Here is a 25,222-nt window from a genome sequence, read left to right as displayed (position 1 = left end):
GCCCCTGAGGCAGGGACCGTGCAAATCGAGGAGAGGGGGGACGGACAGGCCGGATGGGGTCCAGCTTAGTGCCCTGAGCTCCCCGCCAATGCCCTATCCACGTTGGGAGTCCCCAGCATCTTGGGACCTACATTTGTGTGAACTGGGGTGGTTCCCAAGCCTGGAGGGTCCCTCCGGCAGGCTCATAGTGCCCCTGTTTTGCATCAGGACCCCCCTCGGATGCTCTGAGCCACCCTCCTCAACCCGGATCTAAAACCCAGGACACAGCTATCAGGCCAGCCTCTCTCTCCACCCCACCCCCTCTTTCTGGCGTCCATCCCCTTCTCAACTCCACCTCTGCTGCTGCCTCTGGCTGTGGACCTGCACCTCTTCCCCATCCCTGAAGGCCTGGGGAGCGGGCTGAGCCTGGATGAGAGCTCCCCCAACCTGGGGCTCTCCCAGGCCATGGCCCGGGTGCTTCCAGGGAGGAGCCCAGGACCCTGAGCATCTGCTAGAGGCTTGGCAGAGGCCCCGCAGGGACCGTGTCTTCTGAGGACAAAAGGCGCGGCCAGCAAGCAGACAGGAAGGGGGAAGGGGGAGACCAGCAGCCAGGCGGGCAGACAGGCAGACAGGTAGCAGGGGCCAGTGTTGGCCCCCCTCGCAGCTTGGCGGAGGCATGAAGATGGGGGAGGGAGTGTGTAGTTGGGGAAACACCTGCCGGGACCCCCACCTGCCAGCTAGCTGGGCACCTCAAGGCTCTGTGCTGCCCACCTGGTGTTCCCCATCACCCCCAGCCCTGCCCAGTGCACTCCTCCAGTGCCTGCTTCCCCTAATGTCTTCGATTTAGACCAGCCCGGCTGTATCCACGGCAACAGAAGCAGGAGTGTCACTGGCTGCCAGATCACTGAGGGTCCCACAATGTGGCCTGGGCTGTGATTTATCCTGAGTGAGACAGCTTGAGCATCCTCCCTGGATTTCAAGACAGTCCTGCTGAGAGAGCCTAGGTAAGTAGTCAGCATCCCTCCATCGAGGATGGGGGGCTGGGACTTATGTCCCCCCACACATATTCCAGAGTCTCTATCACTGCCATGCTCTCTTTCTCTGACTCTGTCTGTCTCTCTTTCTGCTCCATCACAAGGACTACTTGGGCACCCAAGCCTGGAGAGTCCTCTAGCCCTCCCTATCTTCCTCGATCCCAAATGTCCCGTGAGGAAGGGAACCACCACCTGTTTCCCTGTACAGGGTCTATTTTTATAATTATGGGTGCGTTTGAGCACGAGGCTGTGTTAGTATTTCCTTGTGTGCTATCTGTGGAAGGCATGTCTGGAGCCTGACTGTGCTCCCCTCACAATGCCTGCACCCTGGGCAGGCTCAGCCTCCTGCAGCTTCCTCCTCTCCCTTCTCCACTCTCAGCCAGGTTCCTTGGCTGGCATGCAGCGTGTGTCTGTGTATGTGTGTCTGCCCATGTGTATGAGCTGGCAGGTGGGTAGAGAAGCTGCTCCCAACCCAGACCACCCCCCACTCCTTGCTTTCTTCTTTCCTTCCTTCCCCTGTCTCTCCCCACAGGTAGCAAAGACTTTTGCTCACTCACTACGGAGGATACTGCTGTGATTTCCAGCTAGGGGTTGGAAGCCACTGTAGGGCTAAAAGGAAGGTGAGGTGGGGGTGAGAAGCACTTCCAGGCCCTAGACTGCCTGATGCCATGAGAGGGGGGAGGCAAGGACCATGCCACGCAACACCCTGCAGGGGCAGGCACAACATGGTTGCCTCCACAGTGTGAGCCCTAGCCTTAATCCAAGGCTCTCAGTCTGTTTCAGACATCCACATTGTGTCTGGGACTCCCCAGATATTGTGGCCTTGCATGCTGTTGGCCAGTCATCCCTCTGCCTGAAGAGGCAAGAAAGCCTGGTACAGGGAGAACATGGATTCTCCAGGGAGACCTCCCTCAACTACTGGCTCTGCAACTTATAGTGAAAGTGAAACTTACTGAACCTCAGTTTTCTCATCTGTCAAAGAGACTGGTAACCCTTCCTTCATGGGTGTGTGTAGTGACAAAATGAGTTGGTGCATGTAAGTAAAGGATGTTTGTAGAAGTGACCCTGAAGCAATGTCAGCAAAGCTCATGGTCAATATTGTTGGTGATTGTTCATGGTTAATATTGTCATTACTTATTTGGAGGAAGGACTGGCCCCTCTTCTCCAGGGTCTTTGCTGAGATCTAGGGGGTGGGCAGCAGGTAGGTAAATGGGGGAGGGGCATGGAAGGGAGGGAGACAGGAGCAATTCTGTGTTGTGACTGTTGGTCTAAGGAGGAATACGTGGTGGCTGTAGGCAGAGCCTCCTGCCCCCACCCTCCTCCAGGATCCTTCCCTACACTTGCCCCTGTCTGTGCACACACATATAGAGGCTTGAGCCCCCATGAGCTAGCAGAGGTCTGGCTTGTAGCCTGCAGCATTGCTGACCCTGGTGATGTATGCATCTCCCTGTTGAGGGGAAACTTGGCAAGAGTTTGGCTTGGTGGCTGGCAGGGCTTGGTGACAAGGCTGAAGCTTCTGAGATCACAGGGCTTCGGGTGTGGCCCATGTAGCAGCCAGAGCTCTGGGGGACAGGTCCCAGGGAGTTCCCAACATAGAGCTTGGGCTGGAAGGACAGTTGGGTCCACTGTTGGTTTCTGAATGTGGAGATGTGGTGGACCACTGCTTGAGGGGTCAGTTGCTGGAGGACAGTTGTCAAAGCCAGGGGAGGAGTAGAGGGAGGGGAAACACTGAGGCCCAGAAGACCTCATCCGTGGGGGCAGGGAGGGGTGGCATTCTGGGGTACAGAGTAGACTTTTCTAAAGAAGCATTTGGTACAGAAGGGAGAGACTCCCACACGTGGTCCAGAGGCATCTAGGCCTAAACATGGGTATATATGTGCACCTGGAAACATATGGCTCTGTGTGTGCACCTGCTCATGGGCACTATGAATGTGTAGTCACATGATGGTGTGCAAGTGTGCTGGTGTCTGAGTAGGATCATATTTGTACAAGGGAGTGGGTATGACTTTGCATATCTGTCTGGGTGAGCAAATGGGCATATTTGATCCTAAGCCTGAGTGAGGGTGTTGTTTCTCTGAGCCAATAGGCCTGTTGAATATCTGGCTTTGTTATATGTGTGTGGTATCCATTTGTCTTTGAATGTACATGTCTGATTGTATGTGTATGAGTATGAGGGTTTCAGAATGCCTAGGTGTGCATATCCTATTAGGTGATTTCCTGGGTATATCTGACTGTGTACATTTGTGTGTACCCATGTGTGCATATGAGTATAGGTGCATCTAAATGGTGTATTTCTAAGTGAACGGGCTTGTGTGTGTGTGTGTCCATGCATGTATGGGAGGGTATGTGTGTGTGAACACGCTTCTGCATAGGTGTGCCTGTCATGTATTTGTATGAGTAGGCCTGTATGTGAATGTCTTTATGGATTCTCCAACATTTTGAATTATGTCTATGTCTGTGTGTACATGTTTGAAAACATATTGTCTGTAGACAGACCGTTGGGTCCACATCTGATTAGGAAAATGTTAGTGTAGATGGTCACACTAGTATAAAAAGAATTAATTGTGTGGGAAGGGGAGAGTATGTGAGTGCACATGTTTTGTGCATGAAAGTATATCTTTTGGGTTTGCCTATGTGTGCACATTTGAATGTATGGCTGAGGGCTGTACACCTTTAAATATATGCACAAAAGGCTGTGTGCATAGGTAAATGGCTACATTCATGTATACGTCTACTTGTGTTTGTGGGTACACTTGTGTGTAAGTGCATTTCTGAGTGTGGTTTGCATGAGCAACTACTCATAATTATTGGATGCACACGTCTCATTATGTATTTTGTTTGAATTTCTGAGTGAGTTTGAATGTGTGAGTGTGGAAATGCCTGTGAGTGACTGAATGTATGTGTGTATTCTAGTATGTGTGAATATTAGCTGTGTGTGCACTTGAGTGAACATGTCTATATATTTGCCTGTGTATTCACACACATCTAAGTGTATGTGTGTGTAAATATGCCCATGTGTGTGTCTGTCTGAATGTACAGGTGTCCAAACTGTACCAGTTTGTACAGTTCTTAATTATTTGTATATGTGTATTTGTGTTTACCATTGTTTGTTTTGGAGTGTATGTTGTAGAACAGTATAAGTGAGTATATATACACACCCCTCTTGACCTGTAAGTGCATTTGAGTGTGTGTGTGTGTGAGGATGTCTTTGCATGAGCGTGTCTGTGATGGGTGTTAGCAATTCTTCTTGTGCAGGTGTACAAGTTTGTGAGAATATGTGACTATTCTTCCACATGTGCATGACTCTTGTTTGCATAGTTTCTCATGTGGGTGTATGAACATGTGTCAACATACATACATGGTGTGTATAATTGTGAGTGAGCGTGTTTTGTAAGTAATTTGTGTCTTCATGTCTGATTTCTTGCATGGAGGAATGATGTACAAGCCTAAGTTCATGTGAATATGCTTATAGGTGTACATGCCCAGTTGTGTGTATGTCTGTGTGTGTTAGAATGCCATGTATGAGTACACCATCTAAATTATAAGCATGTGCACATCTGGGTGTTTGTGTGTGTGAGTACATCTTTGTGTGAGTATGTGTAACTATGCTTATGTGGTAATGTCTGGGACTGTACATGTATATATTTGGGAGCTCACTTCTGTGTATCATGTTTGTTCATTGTCTTATTGGGTATGATAAAGAGTCTTTGCCTGTCTGTGGACATATGCATAAATTTGCCCGTGTATACACCTGTGTTTGTGAGTGAATGTATGTCCTTCGTGGGCATTATGTCATGTGAATGTATGCTATGCCTATATGTCTGTGTTTGAGGATAAGTGGATGTGCATATGCGGGACCAAGTGCAGCATGAGTGTTCACTGTCATGGGAGTACCTATGTGTAGGGATGAGTGTAGGTATTTGTTCACGTGCATGTCTCAGGGAAAGAGATTTGGCCTTGGGCTTGTGCAGACAGGTCTGATCATTGAAGGAGAAGACAAGGGAGGATACTTGTGAGTCTGCATTATGCTCTGTGTACCCCAACATGTATTTATGTGCATGTCTGAAGGTCAGTGGTACCCTGCTAGATCATGTCTGGCTTTAATTGTGTAGAAATCCTAGAGAATAGAAGCCATAACACTTCAGCAATCCATGACCACCTTCTGGGGTTTCTCTGGCCTTGACCATGTGTGGGGCTTTTGTATGGATCTCGGGATAATTCCTGTTATCATTCACACTCAGAAAGTGAAACCAATAATGACTGATGTCCTACTAGGGAACGGGGCCTGTGACCCCTTTAGAAAAGGATTTCTTGAAACACAAAGACCTCTTTTCCCATTCTTCCTGCCACCACCAAAGGCACAGAACAAAATGGCATTGTGTGGTATCAAAGGTTGGCAAATGGTTTTTACACACAGCACCCAAATTGTGCTATCCAGGGAGAATTCTAGATCTAAATGTGTATGTATAAGTGAAAAAGGAAGGCACATTCAGGTAGAGTGAGTGTGTGTGGAAGAGGTTCTATATTTGATGAGAGAGAGAGAAGGATCTAGTTTGTGTGTATGTAAGAGAGACCCTGGGTGTTTCTGGGTAGGGTTTGTATGTGAGACATTTGAGTGTATTTGAGAGTGATGAGTGTGGATGTGGGTATATGTGAATGATGCATTTGTGAGGCACTATGAGACCATTGGCCTATTGGGTGGAGGATGATATGAGTGACACTCTGGGTGTAGCTATGTGGGAAGATACATGAGAATGTATATATTTTAGGGATATGTGGGTATGAGTGTATCTGGGTGGTGCAAGAGAGAGTGAGGGGCTATCTAGATGTATGTTTTACATTATGGACCTATCTATGTTATGTGTATAAGAGGGAGTGTGAGTGTTTCTGAGTAGAGTAAGTGTATGAGGGAGTATGGGTGTATTGGACTAGGGCATTCAAGTGTGGGTAAATTTGGATGGTGTGTAGGTGGGTGAGAGCGCAAGTGTATCTAGGCACTGGAAGTGTGTATGGAGTATATCAATATGGTGTGTATGTGTGTGTGTGTGTGTGTGTGTGTGTGTGTAAGAGAGAACTTGGGCACATCTGGGTGAGGGTGAAGTGTGAGTGTGTACATAATTGGGAGTATCTATGGATGCTGTGAGGGGTATATGTGAGTGAGATGTGTGTGGTGTATGTGAGAGAGCATGGGTTTATTCTCATGGTGTGTGTGGCAGGTAGGTATTCTTGATGATGGTGATTAAGAGAGGGGGAGCTAGATTATGTGTGTGTGTGTGTGTGTGTGTGTGTGTATGTAAGAGAGTGTGTAGGTGTTTCTGAGTGTGATGGGAGTGTGAGAGCATGAATGTATCCAGTAGAAGGAGTGGGTAGGTGTATCTGGATGGGGTAGAAGTGTTTGGGTTTGATTGGGTCAGGGAGTGAATGTAAGTGTGTCAGTGGGTATATCTGGATGATGTGTGAGAGAGTGTGGTACATATGGGCTGTTGGTGAAACTGTGTGGATGGAGTGTGTTTGAATGTGAATGTATCTGGATGGTGGGTGGGTGAGAGCAGAGGTGTATTTGGGTAGTGTATTAAGGTATATCTGGATGGTGTGTTGTTACAGCTTTGATTGTGTATCTGGGTGTATATATACTTGAGTATGTATGTTAGTATGTGTATAGTCAGATGAGGTATGTAGAAGAGTGTTTGGGGGACACTGTTGGGTAGGAAGTGTGAGTTTGGAATGTGGGTGCATCTGGGTGGTGTGGAGAGGATAAGAACATTGGGTGTATCTGGTCAGTAGAGTGTCTGGGGAAGTGCACCTGGACAGTATGTGTGAAAGTTGGATATACTTGGGTGGCTGTGTGTGTGTGAATTTGCAGATGTTTCTAGATGGTAGTGGAGCATACCTAGATGATGCATGTGGGTGTGAATGTGTCTTAGTGGTCCACAGGGGATGAATCTGGATATTGTGTATACGTATGAGAGGATGTATCTAGCTGGGGCTGTATGAGTGGGGCTCTGTGTGTTTATGTGTGTGAGAGAGAGACAGAGAAGTGTGGATGTATATGGATAGGATTTGTGTGTGAGTGGGTGTCTCTGGATTATGTGTAGGGTGTCTCTGGATTATGTGCATTTGGATGTATTTGAGTTAGGTGAGTGTATCTGGGTGAGGTGTGTGTAAGTATAGTATTTTTGAATGGTGTGTGTATCATTGTGGGTGTGTCTTAATACCACATATGAAAGAGACTGTAGGCGTGCCTGGGTTGGGTATCGGGGCTCTAAATTGGAAATGTGAGTTTGGGTGTATCTGAATGTTGTATGTGAGAGTGTGGGTGTACTGAGTTGGGAATTTGTGTAAGTGTGGCTGTATCTAGGTGGAGTGCCTCTGAATGTAGGTGTATTTGAGATATATATGTATGAGGTGTATCTAGATGATGTGTGTGTGAGATAGTGTGTTAGTATTGTGTGTGTGTGAGACTGGGTGCATCTAAATAGTGTGTGAGAAAAAGAATAGTGTACCCACTTGGGGTGGGGCATGTGGGAGTGGGTATATCTAAGTAGGATGTATGAGGTTTTCTCTGGATGGTGTATGGGAGAGAGATAAAATATATCTGAGTGATGTGTGTGCATGTGAATATATGTGGATAGTGTGTGAGAGTGTTTGGGTTCAGTTCAGTTCAGTCACTCAGTTGTGTCCGACTCTTTGCAACCCCACGGACTGCAGCACGCCAGGCCTCCCTGTCCATCACCAACTCCCAGTTTACTCAAACTCATGCCCATTGAGTTGGTGATGCCATCCAGCCATCTCATCCTCTGTCATCCCCTTTTCTCTCACCTTCAATCTTTCCCAGCATCAGGGTCTTTTCAAATAAGTCAGCTCTTCACATCAGGTGGCCAAAGTATTGGAGTTTCAGCTTCAACATCAGTCCTTCCAATGAATATTCAGGACTGATTTCCTTTAGGATGGACTGGTTGGATCTCTTTGCAGTCCAAGGGACTCACAAGAGTCTTCTCCAACACCACAGTTTGAAAGCATCAATTCTTCAGCACTCAGCTTTGTTTATAGTCCAACTCTCACATCCATACATGACTACTGGAAAAACTATAGCCTTGACTAGACGGACCTTTATTGGCAAAGTAACATCTCTGCTTTTTAATATGCTGTCTAGGTTGGTCATAACTTTCCTTCCAAGCAGTAAGCATCTTTTAATTTCATGCCTGCAGTCACCATTTGCAGTGATTTTGGAGCCCAAAAAAATAAAGTCTGCCACTGTTTCCACTGTTTTTCCATCTATTTGCCATGAAGTGATGGGACTGGATGCCATGATTTTTGCTTTCTGAATATTGCATTTTAAGCCAACTTTTTCACTCTCTTCTTTCACTTTCATCAAGAGGCTCTTTAGTTCTTCTTCACTTTCTGCCATAAGGGTGGTATCATCTGCATATCTGAGGTTATTGATATTTCTCCCTGCAATCTTGATTCCAGCTTGTGCTTCATCCAGCCCAGCGTTTCTCATGATGTACTCTGCATGTAAGTTAAATAAGCATGGTGACAATATACAGCCTTGACATACTCCTTTTCCTATTTGGAACCAGTCTGTTGTTCCATGTCCAGTTCTAACTGTTGCTTCCTGACCTGCATACAGATTTCTCAGGAGGCAGATCAGGTGGTCTGGTGTTCCCATCTCTTTCAGAATTTTCCACAGTTTATTATATCTGGGTAGGGAGTGTATCTATGGATGTGGGTACATCTGTATGTGATGTGGATTTATCTAGACAGTGTGTTGGTGGTATATGTGTGTGTTTGATAGTGTGGGCATGTCTTGGTGGGGTGCATGATTTGGGGAATGTATATGAATGTGTATGTATTTCCTGGGGCAAAATACACCTCTGCTGGATTGTCTGTATATGTGTATACAGACATATATATGTTTGTGTATATGTATGGAGTGTTTATGTATGTGTATGTATATGACTGTTCCTGAGCCTGAGTAGACGGCTTGTGTGTACATGTGCTTGTGATAGAGTAGTGTGTATATGTATATGTGTATGAGGTGAGTGTGTTTCTACATGTGAGTAAGTTGAATCTGTAAGGTTTCAAGCCAGGCTCTGAGTTTGCATCCTAGTTCTGCCTTTATTAGCTGTGTGGCTTTGGGAAAGTCACCTAACCTCAACTATGCCCTAATTTCTTATCTGTAAAGTAGGGTAATAATACTACCTATTTCATAGGATGAGAATTGGATGAGTTACTATTCAAAAACTGCTTTGGACTGTGTTTGGCACCTTATATGGTGTTACCCAGTACTAAAATTGTCACATGTGCCCATCTGCAAGTGTGAACGGGGTAGTTTCTGTGTGCATATTGGCCATTATCAGTATCCACATGTATTTGCTCATCCTGGCTGTATGTGAGAGTGTGTTTGTACATAAAAGTGGGTTTGTACTTATATGTGTCCCAGTGTGTGTATAAAACCATGAGTGTATGAGAATGGAAGCATGGTTCTGGGAGGTTGATGGAGGGGGTTTGGCCCTGTGTGTATGTTTCCTAGCATACACACATCTGAGTGTGTGAGTGCATATACCTGTATCTGTGGTAGTACACAGTGCATTTTTATCTGTAAATGGGATTTTTAGTGGTCAGAGTGTAAATGTATGCATGTTGTGAGTGTCTGTAAATGTAAGAAGGTTGGTATTCAGGTTTATATGTGATGATGTGGGTCGATGTGAATGTGTGAAGAGGATTTATGCCTTATGGTCATGTACTAAGATATGTGTTCTGCCTCATGTGAATGCATGTGTAGGTGTGAATCAGTGTGTCTGTTTATGTTTATAAGCAGCAGTGGCTATGTGTGTGTGTATACATGAGTCTGCATTGCTCCACATGCCTACCTGCCTCTATGTATGTAGCAATGAGCCTGAGCCATCTGTCTGTGTGTGTGAGCAAGTCTGTACTGTGTATATATGTATGTGTACCGGGGTAGGATTTATATAAGATAGTAGATTCAAATCTCTTAGTGTAAGAGCCTGGGGTGGGGAAGGGCTTGGATCTGTAGGATGTGAGCAGGATGTACCCTGTGTGTGAATGTCAGATCTTACATCCGTGCATGTATGACTGTGTCTGAAAGCATATAAGTCCATACGATTTGGTCTGTAGGTGTGTGTGTCTGCACGTGCCCATATGAATGGCAAATGTATCAGTGCCTAAGGCTGTATTTCTATAGAAGGGTGATTATATGTGTGTTATATAAATCTTTGCATGATTTGCTGGTAGGTGGGCACCTACACACATGCCTAACTCTTTCTGTGTAGGAAAAGAGGTACGTGTGTGAGCATCTGATTGCACTTATCAGATGCAGTAAGTCTGGATGTGAGTGCATATTTGAATCTCCATGTACACCTGTGCCTGTGTGCTGTGTATCTGTTTGCGTATGCAAGTATCTATGCAATATGACTAGCTGTGAATGTGTCAAGCACACAGAGGTGAAATATTTGTATGGCACACTGTAGTAAACTTTAAGAGGATTTCGGGGTACTGGGATTTGGGGAAAAGAAATTCCTTACATTTTATTTATGTTATGAAAATTGTGATAAGGAAATTAAAATGCCAAGTTTTAGAAGTTATTTAGTATTGGATTTGTATGCAGTTTTTAAAATTATTTATTTATTCATTTTTGTCTGCACTGGGTCTTTGTCGCTGTGCGTGGGCTTTCTCTAGTCGCACTGAGTGGGGCTACTCTTCATCGCGATGCGTGGGTTTCTCTTGTGGTGTCTTCTCTCATTGTGGAGCACAGGCTGTAGGGCATGTGGGCCTCAGTAGTTGTGGAGCGTGGGCTCAGTAGTTTTGGCACACAGGCTTAGTTGCCCCATGGCACATGGAATCTTCCCAGACAAGAGATCAAACCTGTGTCCTCTGCATTGGCAGTCAAATTCTCAACCACTGTACCTCCGAGGAAGTCCCTGTATGCAACTTTCCAATGAAATCTTTTCCAATTGTTTTCATGGCACACTTGAGCTCACTTCTGTAAACATAACTTTTTAATTCACTCGTGCAAATCTGTAATGGTCAACATTCATGCCCACTTCTGCATCTTCAGTCAGGACTGTCTTGATTTATTTTATGGTCATTTTCATCATGATTTGGTAAATCACTTAGTGCTGAGCATAGATAATTTATATCATTATTGTATTTCTTGGTAAAAACCCAAACAAAACAAATGAAGCAACTAACCATTGGTACTTGTGACACGGATATAAATTTCCATTGTGGCCTGCCTCTTCTTGATGTCAAAAGGTGAGACCCATTCCGTGGAGGTTGTTTAGGCATAGTTTGCCCTAATGCCCTCGTAATTAGCTTGAATGTATGAAATGTAGCAGCATGGTTCGGAAAGCTCACTTAAAAGCATGAGTTTTGGGGTCATCAGGTATCATTTTGGTTTCTCTGAAGCATCAGGCGCAGTTTATGTTGAATATGTCTGGTGCTTTCACACCATACCAACCTTTCTTAAAAAATGGAACAACTGCTTGGGCACGCTTCCCTTTTTCACCTCCCCTTTATAACTCACTCATTCTTGCCATGGCTAGGCAGACCCAGGTTTTATGTTGGGAATAGCTACACAACCTCTTCTGTCTCTTAGTAATCACTGTCAAGAGGAAACCATTTGCATAAGTAAGTGGTAGCAAATAGAGGGTATTTTTTAATTGATTAAAACTTTTCTCATCAATAATCAATAATTCTTAGCCTTTGAATTTTGTGCTTCAGAGGTGAGATCCTTCTTGAAATCTAACCCCTCTTTGTTTTCTTTCAATCAAATGTGATGTTGAAATTTCTTGTAACAAATAGTCATGAATTTTGAATCCAACAGAAAATTTTCATTTTGAGTATTTAAAAATAATGAAGTTTTCCCCTAAGTAGACCTTGTTCTATTCATAATAAGTTTTCTTTAGTATTACCTTAGAACCATAGTTACATCTAATGAAGGAGATCAGCCCTGGGATTTCTTTGGAAGGAATGATGCTAAAGCTGAAACTCCAGTACTTTGGCCACCTCATGCGAAGAGTTGACTCATTGGAAAAGACTCTGATGCTGGGTTGGATTAGGGGCAGGAGGAGAGAAGGGGACGACAGAGGATGAGATGGCTGGATGGCATCACTGACTCGATGGACGTGCGTTTCAGTGAACTCCAGGAGTTGATGATGGACAGGGAGGCCTGGCGTGCTGCGATTCATGGGGTCGCAAAGAGTCGGACATGACTGAGTGACTGAACTGAACTGAACTGAACTGAATGTAACCTTACATCTAAGCATTAGTTAGATGTAACGTTAGTTACATGTAACTAAGATGTAACGTTAGTTACATCTAAGCATTAGTTACATCTAACAGAAAATTTTCATTTTGAGTATTTAAAAATAATGAAGTTTTCCCCTAAGTAGACCTTGTTCTATTCATAATAAGTTTTCTTTAGTATTACCTTAGAATCTTAGTTACATCTAAGCATTAGTTACATCTAGGAACCATACTTCATTTGACTTCTTCCAAGGTGAAGTTTGGCTTCAAATACATAAACCTTGTCAATATACTTTCATGTATCTTTGAGTGTTGAAAATTTTTGATATATTTTATTCACGTGCTCGAAGAGCCCTGTGTTGAAGCCAGTAAGCATCAAATCTGCAAAGGGAGAATCATTCACAAATAAATGCTGAAATTTTTCTTTTAGCTAATAGCTCCTTTATAATATCCTACACACTTAGGTTTAAAACAATAGAGAAACGTATACTGATTCCAGTGCTTCAGAGAAAGCTTGATAAGTGGGTGGGTAATGCCTTGGATCTAATTAAATTCACCTGGCATCATTTACAGTAGAAGTTAGACCTTTGGGCAAACTTTTATAGGTTAAGGCTCCTCCATGGATGACTCTCGGAGAAGGCAGTGGCACCCCACTCCAGTACTCTTGCCTGAAAAATCCCATGGATGGAGGAGCCTGGTAGGCTGCAGTCCATGGGGTCGCTAAGAGTCGGACACGACTGAGCAACTTCCCTTTCACTTTTCACTTTCATGCATTGGAGAAAGAAATGGCAACCCACTCCAGTGTTCTTGCCTGGAGAATCCCAGGGATGGGGGAGCCTGGTGGGCTGCCGTCTCTGGGGTCACACAGAGTCGGACATGACTGAAGTGACTTAGCAGCAGCAGCAGCAGCATGGATGACTCTCAGCATTTTCAGAACAAATTCCAGCTGTAAACTTCCTGCCATCACAACAGCAGCATCAGTCCACAGACTTGTGCAGAGTTTCCACAATATTTCAAAATATTTATCTATCACTTTGAATACTTCAACCTTAGTTTTTTTGGTTCTTCTGGCATTTCTCTTAAGGCTTTCTGACCAGTACTATAAACCAAGCACAGTTAATCAACATCCTAAGATACATCAATATAAAATGAAAACTCCTTTGATTCAGTGATCTTCTGAGTTAGTGTTATCTTGATATCCCTTGACCTGTCATCAGTGTGTCTCCTGCAGAAATCATTGAAAGTGTCCCCTTTTCTATTTGGTCTCAAATGTGTGGACAATTTCCCAGCAGTCTGCTAACATATAAGATTCTACTGGGCAGGCATCTTAGCTTTACTGGTTAATTGCATAACCTTGTTACTAGCTGGTTGAGCTCCATCTAAGAATGTTCTAACTCATCTCAAAAAAGAGCCCAGTTTCTTAATTTGCTCTTCTAGATGCTTCAACAGGTCCATATCTTTCTCTGTGTGATAGATTGTTTTGTGGTCTGTTGATCAACATAGCCTACTGGGAAAGTTTCTTTTGATAACTTTTCCATGCTTAGGCTGAGGAAGAGAGGGCTAATTGGGCAGCTGAACTCAAGTCTGAGACAATCCTCATTAAATTGTTTAAATTAGGAATATCCTGGATTATTTTGGAGGGAAGACTACTGCGTTTGTCTCATGAGTCTCCTGATTTTCCAGATTTGATCAAAAAATCCAATTTGATGAGGAAAGAAATATCTTAAAAATTAAATCTACTTGAATATGAAGTATTGAAGGGGTCAGCAGACCTTTGTGACTTCTGAAAATTGATTTTTCCCCCCAAAAATCAAGTTCTAGGTCTTCTATATATTTTTTTTGGTGGAATTTGTTTCTCTCTCTCTTTTTTAAAATTAATTTATTTTAATTAGAGGCCAATTACTCAGAAAGGCTTAGAGTTCTCTTTAATGAATCAATTCAACTGTCGTCAGGCTGCACTTGTTTATTGACAAATTTTTTACCTAATAAAAGATAAAAATTAATTGTGAAATCAGTTATGAAATCCTGCCAAGAATCAGATTTGCCAAATTTTAAATATTAAAAGCCAGTAGCAAATAAATCAATAAATAAGCAAAGAAATAATAAAAATGTTCTAATACTTTTTAAAGAGTTCTTATCTTTTAGAAATAATTACTGAAATTCTTATGGATGAAATGGCATAATATACAAGCTTCAGAATACTCTGAAAGTGGGAGAACTGGATGAGGTTATAGGTGAAACAAGACCCTATGAGTTGACTGTTCGTGAAGCTGGGCACTGGGTGCACAGAGGTTCGTTACAGGATTCTTCTACATTTCTGTTTGAAATGTTCTAGAAGAGAACATTTTTTTAAAATAAAGAAGCAATAATCAAGGAAATTAACAAAATAGGTATATTCTCTTTAGGAACACCTAATACTATATATGGAGAAGGAAACGGCAACCTACTCTAGTACTCTTGCCTAGAAAATCCCATGGACAGAGGAGCCTGGTGCAAGCTACTGTCCATGGGGTCGCAAAGAGTTGGACACGACTGAGTGACTTCACTTCACTAATACTATATAGGGCTTCCCAGGTGGCACAGTGGTAAAGAATCCACCTGCCAATGCAGGAGACACAAGAGACGCAGTTTCAATCCCTGGGTCAGGAAGATTCCCTGAAAGCGGAAATGGCAACCTTCTCCAGTATTCTGGCCTGGAAAATCCCATGGACAGAGGAGCCTGGTGGGCTACAGTCCATGGGGTTGCAAAGAGTCGGACACAATTGAGCAACTGAGCACATGATACTATGTAATAGTAATAACAGCTACAATCATATAGCCCTTCTATATTTGTAGGAAAAAAAATGCCCCAAAATAAGAATGAGATAAAATTAAAAGAAAAACAAACATTGTACACGTATGGGCAAAAGCAAAAAGTCTTACTGATTATGAACAAAAAGTGGCAATCAAAGTAATAATCCAACTATCTGGGATGTTCCTACAGGAAGCAGTCCAGACATTTACAACCTCCCTTCTCACAGGGTCCCCTTGAGCCCCATCTTGCTCCAGCCCAGGGCAGCTCTGCTAATGTTTCTGCCTGTATGTTCCAGAGTTGGCTGCTCTGTGCACTTGCACAGGTTTGTCTCTTGATATATACCTGTTGCAGGATGTATATGTCAAGTAAGTGTATCTGAGTTGTGAGCAAGATTGTGTGTGTATAGACATCTGTGTGTGAGAGTGTATCTGTATATACTATATCTGGCTTTTCTCTTTGTGTTTGCTTGTGCTTGCATTTTGCTAAGGGGTGTGTATGTGTGTGTGTGTGTGTTCATTGGAGCTGGTCTACTTCTCTGCATAATGTACATGAATGGGCAACTGTGTGTACCTGTGCTAGGGTATACACATCTGTGTTGGTGAGTGTAACTAATCTGTGTGAGACATCTTGGATCAGTTGGTCTCTGTGTGTTAGAGTATGTACATGTGTGTATATGTGAGTAGTTTTTAACTAGTCTATTTTTCTGTTGGTATCTGAGGGGCAGTCTGTCTGTATACACATACATATGTGCGTTTGTGTGTATATATATGTGTGTGTGTGTCAGGGTTCAAGTGCATGTGAGCATGCTGGTGTATGTCACTGAGTGTTAACGTGTGTAACCATGATTGTATATGTGATAATACAGATATGCCACTGTTTTCATACCTGTGTTGCGAGAGTTTGAATACATGAGAGGATTTGAATAATCAGGTACACTGGGACAAAGGGTATATATGAGCCTGAGTGTGAGTGACAATGAGTAGGTCTACGTGTGTGTATCTCTCAGGATTTAAGAGTTTGTGTGTGTGTTAGGGGAGTTGTAATTAATGGGTTTGTGGGCCACTGCACATGTATGTGTATATGCGTGTGTGTCTGAGTGTGTCTGTGCACATGAGCAATTCATAGCCCTCCTGTACACAACACCCTCTTTTATGTAAGATATTTTGTAACACCCCTTTACCATCTGGACAGTAAGTTCTTAGATAATATAACCTCTCTGCATATATAATTTCCAAAGAAGACATATAGTATATTATACCATATCCACATTGTATTAACTCTAATAAATAAGAAATAAAAGTGATTTATAAGAAAATAATTTGTATTTCAATACAGAAATGCTTGGACATGACACTCCCTAAGAGATTCAGTGAATTAAAGGCTTGTAACATAACAGGTAAACATGGATTTAGAGAAGGGGAAGAATCAGAAGCTGTCCTTTGTACAAAGTGCAGGAAAATGACAGGCAAAGGCCTAGGAATGAGAGTTTCCTAAATAGTGAACTATGCAAGGAAAGTGCTCCACAAAACAAAGCATAGTCTCTAGACTTAACGTGATAGCCACATTCCTGGATAATTCAGGATGCATTAAATCAAAGAAACAACTGTGTTTATCAGTGAAATAGAGTTAGTGTCTAGGTTCAGTTCACGCCAAGTCCAAAATTCTGTGGGATGTGAGACATATGTTGACTGTATAGAATTGCCCTACAGGTCTCTGGACAGCCAACATCCTCACGAAGGACTCCAAAAATGTTAGAAGGACACACCCAGCGCTGTGGCAACCAAAAAATGCACCTATAAATTTCCAAAATTTCCCCTAGGGGGCAGTAATACCTTTACTGAGAACAAAGCGCGGGTGTTTAAGCAGGGGTACACTGTGCCATGTGAATGAGGCAGCATACACAATATACTGTGTGTGTGTGTGTGTGTGTGTGTGTGTGTGTGTGTATGCACACCTCGCATGCACACCAGTGCCCCTATATGTGAGCTGGTTGCTGTCCATTGGTCTCTATAGAAGTAGCCTATGTGATTCTGGATGTGTGTTGGTGTCTGTGTATCTCTGTCTAAGGACATCTGGGCACAAGCGGGTGTGTATGTGTTACGCATATGCACATGCATCCTTAGTGTCGGATGGTCCCAGGCCGTGGCTGCCCGTGCTCAGAACCCTCTCCTCACTTTTTATATTATCACCCCAGCTTTCCAGGCAACACCAGGGTTTTGTTTGTTTGCTGGTATTGTTTTATGGTTTTTTGTTTTGTTTGTTCGTTTTAGTGTTTGTTTTTGTTTTCTCTGAGACTCTGAGCTACACATTATCCACTTTCTTGGTCTTAGTTTGTCTCTGTGTCTCCCTCTGTCTGTATCCATCTTTATTTCTGCCTCTCTCTATCTCCATCACCTTTCTATATCTGCCTCTCACTCCCCATCCCTGTCCCTTTATTTCTCTACATCTTTCTCCCTTTCCTGGCATTATCCCTGTCCTTACTCTTTGTCTCTGTCTCCTCCCTCCCTCCCTCTCTGTCTCTATTTTTTCTCTCTGTCTCTCTCTCCCACTCTCATCTCTTTATTTTCCTCTTTCTGTCTCTATATTTCTCCCGTGTTGGTCTCTTGCATTGTCTCTGTTTCTCTGTGTGTGTCTGTCTGGTTTTTTTTTTACTTCCTCTCTTCTTCCTCTTTTTGTCTCCTCTTCTCTATGTAAACCTCTCTCCTTTCTCTGTTTATTTCTCCCACCCCTCCCTGCCACATTCCTATGTCTCCATCTCTCTCCTTCTGCTCCTCTCTTTCTCTGTCACTTGTGTGTCTCTCTGACTCTCTTACATTCAATCTCTGTCTCTATCACTTCCCCCTGCCACTCCTCAAGGCTAAGGAGTGTGTGTGTGTGTGTGTGTGTGTGTGTGTGTGTGTGCATGTTTACACACACCCAGCTATCAGCTGGTCCACAGATGTGTGGGAGCTGTGAGGCCTTGAGGGGCTGAAGGGGCCCACCAACTCCACTTCTCTCAAGCCTCTGCCCTAGCACCTTCTCTCAGTACACTGGCACTGGCTCTGAGACTTTGGGGTACCATGAGAAAAGCTTGGCCCCAGGTGGCTGTGACAGGCTCAGTTGGATTGAACTGAGAAACAGTGCAAAGGGGAGCCATTTTCCATGGAGGGAGGGGGTAGAAAGACATCCACTCAAGCCCCACCTCTTCCAACCTTAATCCCATCCCAGCCCCAGCAGGAGTTCTGAGCTTCTCTGGCTTCTGCTTTACTGCCTTTCCTGGGAAACCTGCCCTGCTATCCTATCACACCCTACATCCCCCACCCAGCCCTCATACACCAGGAGTTCTCCTACTTACCCCCAAGCTTTCCTGTGCCCTCCCATTCATACACTGCCCAGACTGCTTTCTCAGCAAATCCTACATGGATGCCTCCAGGTGGCCCTCCCTGAGCCACTAGCCCCCCACTAGTCCCTCAACCAATTGATTTGACAGCTTTTGACTGAGAGCCTACGGTGGGCTCTGCACTGCTCTTCTAGAATTTGTGAATTGATAATCCCTACCCTGGAGCTTTCCTTCTAATAGGGAAGGGCAGGCAATAAATCAAAATTTTAAAGTGAATATTTTATAATAACCATAAATAAAGTATAATCTTTAAAACTGTGAATCACTGTCTGTAACTTATATAATACTTATATCAACTATATGACAATATAAATAAATAAATTAAAACAACTATAAAAAAAGGTAAATTATGTAGTGCATCAAAAGAGAGAAATTCCAGGAAGAGAAATAAAGCAGGGCAGGGGGGCACAAGGGTGCTGTTTTCTTACCTAGATTACTACAGGAGCCTCCTAAGTAGTATCCCTACTTCAACCTTCGCCTCACATGGTCTATGCTCCTCACCACAGCAAGCAGGATCCCATTCAATCCTGAGTCATATCACATCTTATTTCTGTGCAAAACTCTCCCAGGGCACCCATCTCACTCAGATTAAAAGTCAGAGTCCTCAGTGTGACCTATATGATCTGACCTTACCACCTTGCTGAGCTCTCCTCCTACCACTTTCCCCTTGCTCATTCCATTCCACCTACCTCCTTACTCTTCCTCAAATGTACTGCGTGCAGTCTCACCTCAGAGCCTTTGTTCTGGCTATTCCCTCTGCCTAGAATTCTCTTCTCCCAGATATCCACATGGCTCACTCACCTCCCCCATTTTTTTTGCTCAGATGACACCTCTTCCATGAAGCTTTCCCTGTCCACCTCATTTAAAACTGTACTTCCAAAAATAAATAAACAAAACTGTACTTCCTCCACCCCTGGCACTTCCTATCCCCCTTCCCTCCTTAAATTTAGGAACTTATCATCATCTGACCTACTATATTTCACCTGTGTATCTTCTTTATTATTTAGAATGTCAACTTCACAAGAGCAGAGACCTTTGTCTGTTTATTTCACATCTGTGTCACCAGTGCCTGGCACACAGTAGATGCTCAATAAATAGTTTTTCAAGAAATGAGTACATACAAGCATACCTATATCTTTATGTTCACACATACTTTCCACTTCATTTAAAGTAAAAACCTAAGTCTTTGTCGTGGCTCACAGCCCTGCACAATCTGGCCCCAGACCCCTCTGTGAATTCACTTTCTACTGTCTTACTTGCCTGCCCTTTTCCAACCACACTGATCTTCCCTCTGTTCCATGAGTGTGCTAAACACATTCATTATGAATAAAGAAACCTATTTAATGAGTGGCTACTAATGTTAACCAAAAAGAAAAAAAACAGTGTGAAATAGAATAAAAGCTAATGAGGTACATTACATATATAATCTGTACTGTTTTGTGAAACTTTGTATTCAGCTCTATGTACACGTGTATATGTGTATCAGGTTGTGATGTAAAATGTATTTCTTATGGGTGGCAGTTTTAAAAGTTTGAAGAACACAACCTTTGGGCTTTACAAAGGGAGAGAAGAGCTGCACCCACATCCCCATCCCACAGACCCACCAATGGAGGAAAGAGGTAACCGAGGACATCCAGAGAGATGAAGCACCCCTCACGCAGCAAGGAGGGAGGAGGAGCAGCAGTGGGCCAGGGGCAGGGCCTGACACCAGCTGGGAGTAAGAGGGGAGGCCGCATAGACACACTAACACTGCCCTTTCTCTTTCTTCCTCACCTTTCCTTTTCATCTGTTTCTCACTGTTTCTTTTTCTTGTATTTCTCTCTCTCCCTCCCTACTCTCTCCTTCTTTCCCCCTCTTCTTGTCTCTCTGGTTCTGTCTGTCTCCCTATCTTTTCTAACTCTTTCTCATCCCCTCCATTTCTGTCTCAATTGGTGTCCATTTTCTCTTTGTTCTGTCCTTCCTCACTCTCTCTGCCCCTGTGTGTGTGTTTTCACACTCTCTCCTGCCCTCATACCTCTATCTGTGTCTGTGTCTCCCCCATTATCCTCATTTGCAGGAGCAGCCCAGCAGAACAACTGATGGAGTCCCCTGGGGCCCATCGAGTACTGGACTGGCTGACCCCATAGGGTTGGGAGCAGCCCCTGCCCCTCAGTATGGCCAACACCACTGGAGAGCCCGAGGAGGTGAGCGGTGCACTGTCTCCACCATCAGCAGTGGCTTACGTGAAGCTGGTGCTGCTGGGACTGATCATGTGCGTGAGCCTGGCGGGCAACGCCATCTTGTCCCTGCTGGTGCTCAAGGACCGTGCCCTGCACAAGGCTCCTTACTACTTTCTGCTGGACCTGTGCCTGGCTGACGGCATACGCTCTGCCGTCTGCTTCCCCTTTGTGCTGGCTTCTGTGCGCCACGGCTCCTCATGGACCTTCAGTGCGCTCAGCTGCAAGATTGTGGCCTTTATGGCTGTGCTCTTTTGCTTCCATGCGGCCTTCATGCTGTTCTGCATCAGCGTCACACGCTACATGGCCATCGCCCACCACCGCTTCTATGCCAAGCGCATGACGCTCTGGACATGCGCAGCTGTCATCTGCATGGCCTGGACCCTGTCTGTGGCCATGGCCTTCCCACCTGTCTTCGACGTGGGCACCTACAAGTTCATCCGTGAGGAGGACCAGTGTATCTTTGAGCATCGCTATTTCAAGGCCAATGACACGCTGGGCTTCATGCTTATGTTGGCTGTGCTCATGGCAGCCACACATGCTGTCTATGGCAAGCTGCTCCTCTTCGAGTATCGTCACCGCAAGATGAAGCCTGTGCAGATGGTGCCAGCCATCAGTCAGAACTGGACATTCCATGGCCCTGGGGCCACTGGCCAGGCTGCTGCCAATTGGATCGCTGGCTTTGGCCGAGGGCCCATGCCACCAACCCTACTGGGTATCCGGCAGAATGGGCATGCAGCCAGCCGGCGGCTGCTGGGCATGGACGAGGTCAAGGGTGAAAAGCAGCTGGGCCGTATGTTCTACGCGATCACACTGCTCTTCCTGCTCCTCTGGTCACCCTACATCGTGGCCTGCTACTGGCGAGTGTTTGTGAAAGCCTGCGCGGTGCCGCACCGTTACCTGGCCACTGCTGTTTGGATGAGCTTCGCCCAGGCTGCCGTCAACCCAATCGTCTGCTTCCTGCTCAACAAGGACCTCAAGAAGTGCCTGAGGACTCACGCCCCCTGCTGGGGCACAGGAGGTGCCCCAGCTCCTAGAGAACCCTACTGTGTGATGTGAAGCAGGCTGGTAGGCAGACAGGCAGGGAGAAGGTCGTGGCCACCACGATGGAGCCAACAGAAGGGAAGAGGTAGGGCTCCATACGGGAGCCTTTCTTTCTGAGCTCCAGCCCCAGACCCTGGAACAACCTGGAATCTAGGCACCTTTGCCAACACCTCCCCAGGGCTAGGGACTGGGTGGGGACTGGGAAAGATGCATTTCTAGTCCTATGGGGCCTGTCTCCACCTCCTCCTCCTCCACTTCTACAGTGTCTCTCCTCTCAGAAGTGACAATTCAGAAAAAAAAAAAAAAAAACTGAAAATGCAGGTTTTCCTACTCATAGCTGAGGAGACAGGCTTTCTTGCTCTAATGTCTCTCCTCTGACATTGTCCAGAAGGGGGAAATTTGTCCTGTAAAATAGACTTCTAGAGCTCTTATTGTCCCCTCTGCTCCCACGCACCCTCTCCTTCCAAGTCCTTTAGCAAGGTCTGGATGAAATTGATCTGCTGACGAGAGGGACCAAAGTGGGTGTTCGGTCCCCAGGGAGCAAGGTTTAATTGCTATGTTGTGTGCAATGTTGTTTTAGGCTAACCCTGGTCCCAAGGCCAGTCTTTTATCCATCCCTACCGTGTCCAGACTTCCCAATTGTTTCTTGAGCATCTGTTTGAGAAACAAGGAGGGGAGGGAGAAGGGCCTCTGGGATGGGCCCAGGTTAGGTGAAGAGCAGGATGCTAGCAATATGCCTCAAGCTGAAGAGACCTCAGCTTGGCTGCATTCTCTCAAGCTGCCTCCAGGATCACCATCCTTCAGCTCTTCCTGAGGATGGAAATCCACTCCAACTCCACTGAAGTCGATGTGGGTGCCATAAAGGCAGGAGCAGCACCCCTCCAGGGAAGTGTAGGGAGAAAGTCAAACTCCCCAGAATGGCTGAATCCCAAAGCCTGGGGACAGAGCAGAGTTGAACCCCAGAATTGTCTCCTGAGTTCATGCTACTCTCCTTGGTAAGTCATAGTGGTATAAGCTCCAAGGCACTGTGGACTTGAGTCCATTCCTCTCTGGCCTCTTTTTGTCCCTTAAAGCCTCAGGGGCCTCAAGTCCCTCTGTGGTAACCCTTGGCCTTCTGGGCCCTTAGCCCCCGACTTACTTGCTCTGAACAGCCCTTCCCCTCTTCTTCCCTCCACCATTACTTCCACCCCAAGTGGAGCAGAATGCAGCCAGATTCCCCAGGTGGGAGATCCAAAGCCTCCTTCCCAGAGCAGAGCCCACTCTGGGTTCACATCAAGTCTTATGGACTGGTGAGCCAAACTGGCATTCTTTGCCTGGTCTTTCCCAAGTTCTCTGTCCCCTTCTCATCTCCTGGGAGAGGGGGAGATCTGTATTTTTTCACCCCCTTTCTCTCCCCTATAGAAGCCCTTGTCCTACACTCCCTCCCTACCCTAAGACAGCTCCGGAACTGGGCAAGCCTTGACTTAAGCAAGAGGAATGGAGAAGGCACTCTAGGCAGGAGAGACATTAATGAGCCTGGTTATGCAGTGGCCCTGGAAAGGCAGGCCAGAGTGGCTGAGAGACTGGTATACAGGGGGGGTACCTGTTCTCTCAGTGATAGTGATGGGGGTGCCTTTCCCAGGGAGTGGGGTGGGGGTAGATAGGGTACATTCAGGAGGATTTTCCTCTATTTCTTTTTTCTAACTGCCTGGATTCACCATTGGATTTTGTAAATGGAAAACTGAAATGAACAATGCTATATTGGATGTTTTCTCTTTCTGTCTCTGTGTGTGGGTGGGTGTGTGCCCTATCTGCAATGACCATATGTAGGGGGGTATGGTCAAGTGAGACAGTGTGTCTGTGTGACTTTGTTGGGGCGCACTCTGGCCTGGGGCACACATGTGAGCAAATGCCTGTATGTGGAGACATATACAGTGCATGTGAGCACACATGTGCACATATGCACCTAATTGAGAGAAGAAAAAACAGTATGTGCCTGCAGCAGGAAGTAGAGTGGTCAGAGAGATGGAATTTGAAAATGATATGTATGGATGTAGCAAGAGCGTAGACTCCCATCTCAAAAGATCTTCCTCCCCTGGCCCAGGCTCTGAACATGGAGGACAGGATACTTGAGAATCCCATCTCTTCCAAAAGTCTGGAGCCCCCAGGTACCACTCCCAACTCCTGTATGAGTCTCCTCTCAAAAACCCAGATAAGGTGTTCCTGAAACTGGACCACCATGGAGAATGGGGACTGGTAATTGGGGATCAAACTTGGGGGAACTGTTGGGTTAGGTAATGCCCCCCACACATATACACAAAATAATAGCTTATGGAGGGACTGCTCGGTCTGGGATAGGAGCCCTTCAGAAGGATCCACTGTATACAGCTGGGATTTTGGTAAGCTTTGATTAAATTCAGAGGGATGGATGTCATGGGGAAAAAAACAAACAAACAAGCCTGGGAGTCTCCCCAGCCAGCCTGTTCCCTGGACGCTCAATTACTTTACTCTATGAGATGCACAGAATTGAGTTGACCATATTCCTCAGTTCTTGGCACACTGTGTCATCATTGGTCCATATGAAGCCCTTATATTCTTTTTTGTTTTGTTTTGTCCACTTCATCACCCATCCCTAATACCATCCCCCCTCCCACATAGGCACCCCACTCTTGTGTATTTAACGTGTGTTTTTCCAATCCACCATTCATATGTTTTATTTACATATATGTGTATATGTGGAAAATGTATGGTATTGTTATGTTTTAATTTACATAAACAGTATTGTACTATAAATCTTGTTCCGTTTCTTTCTTCACTCAACATTCTGTTTTTTGAGATATCCAGCCATGTTGCCGTGTTTACACCTAATTCATTCTAGTAGTCCATCTTATACATATGTTACATTTTTCTTATTCATTCTCCTGGATGATGTGTCTGTAGGTGTCTCCAATTCTCTGCTACCACAAGACTGCAATGGGCAGTTTTCTAAATGTCTTTTTAGTGACACCTGATTTAGAGGAGAGGAAACAAGTTCAGAAAAAGGCAGTGATTTTGTCAGGGTTTCAAAGTGGGAAGCAGACCTGTGACACGAATCCCAGACGGAAGTCAGAACCCCACCACTGTGCCTCATGAGAGACCATCCACTTGCCCCTCCTCCCGCCCAAAATCTAAAATACAATCAAAAGCAGCATACACTGAGGAAATTGAGAGGAAAGGGTGGAAAGAAGTATGGAGTTGATGAAGAAATAGAAAGTCCTAGAAAGAATCACAATAATTTTCATGACGCAGAGGAAGTTAGTTTTTTGGTGTGATTATTATTGCTAGAGCCATTTTGCAGAAATGGGAAACGCCACGTCAAAACCTGGCCCCAAAAGACCTTCGATTTCTAAACCCCAAGCTCCTTCAGGGCCACCCGAGCCCCGAGTTTGCCGCCTCCGATTTCGCCGCTGCAGTGGCGAAAGCAGGGCTGAGGGGAAGGGGCAGATTTAAGAAGTGCGTAGTTGCTGACGGGGAGGGGGGAGGAGGGAGA

General features: G+C 45.1%; 1 protein-coding gene across 3 annotated transcripts; it reads left to right on the top strand.

Annotated features, from left to right (window-relative positions):
* Window positions 1–228: 228 nt before the first annotated feature.
* On the top strand, window positions 229–24,486 carry GPR173 (G protein-coupled receptor 173). Of its 3 annotated transcripts, XM_027535157.1 has the most exons (4): window positions 229–611; window positions 827–983; window positions 1,546–1,633; window positions 20,511–24,486. In XM_027535157.1, the coding sequence occupies exon 4, from the start codon at window positions 20,608–20,610 to the stop codon at window positions 21,727–21,729; it is 1,122 nt and encodes a 373-aa protein (XP_027390958.1). In that variant the 5' UTR covers window positions 229–611; window positions 827–983; window positions 1,546–1,633; window positions 20,511–20,607; the 3' UTR covers window positions 21,730–24,486. The 3 variants fall into 3 exon arrangements, with proteins under 3 accessions (XP_027390958.1, XP_027390956.1, XP_027390955.1); XM_027535155.1 differs by lacking the exon at window positions 1,546–1,633 and having other exon boundaries at window positions 230–611; XM_027535154.1 differs by lacking the exon at window positions 1,546–1,633 and having other exon boundaries at window positions 230–983.
* Window positions 24,487–25,222: the final 736 nt, after the last annotated feature.

Source organism: Bos indicus x Bos taurus, chromosome X (genome assembly GCF_003369695.1).
Source record: "Bos indicus x Bos taurus breed Angus x Brahman F1 hybrid chromosome X, Bos_hybrid_MaternalHap_v2.0, whole genome shotgun sequence".
NCBI lineage: Eukaryota > Metazoa > Chordata > Mammalia > Artiodactyla > Bovidae > Bos > Bos indicus x Bos taurus.
This window is presented reverse-complemented; position numbering and strand designations above follow the sequence as displayed.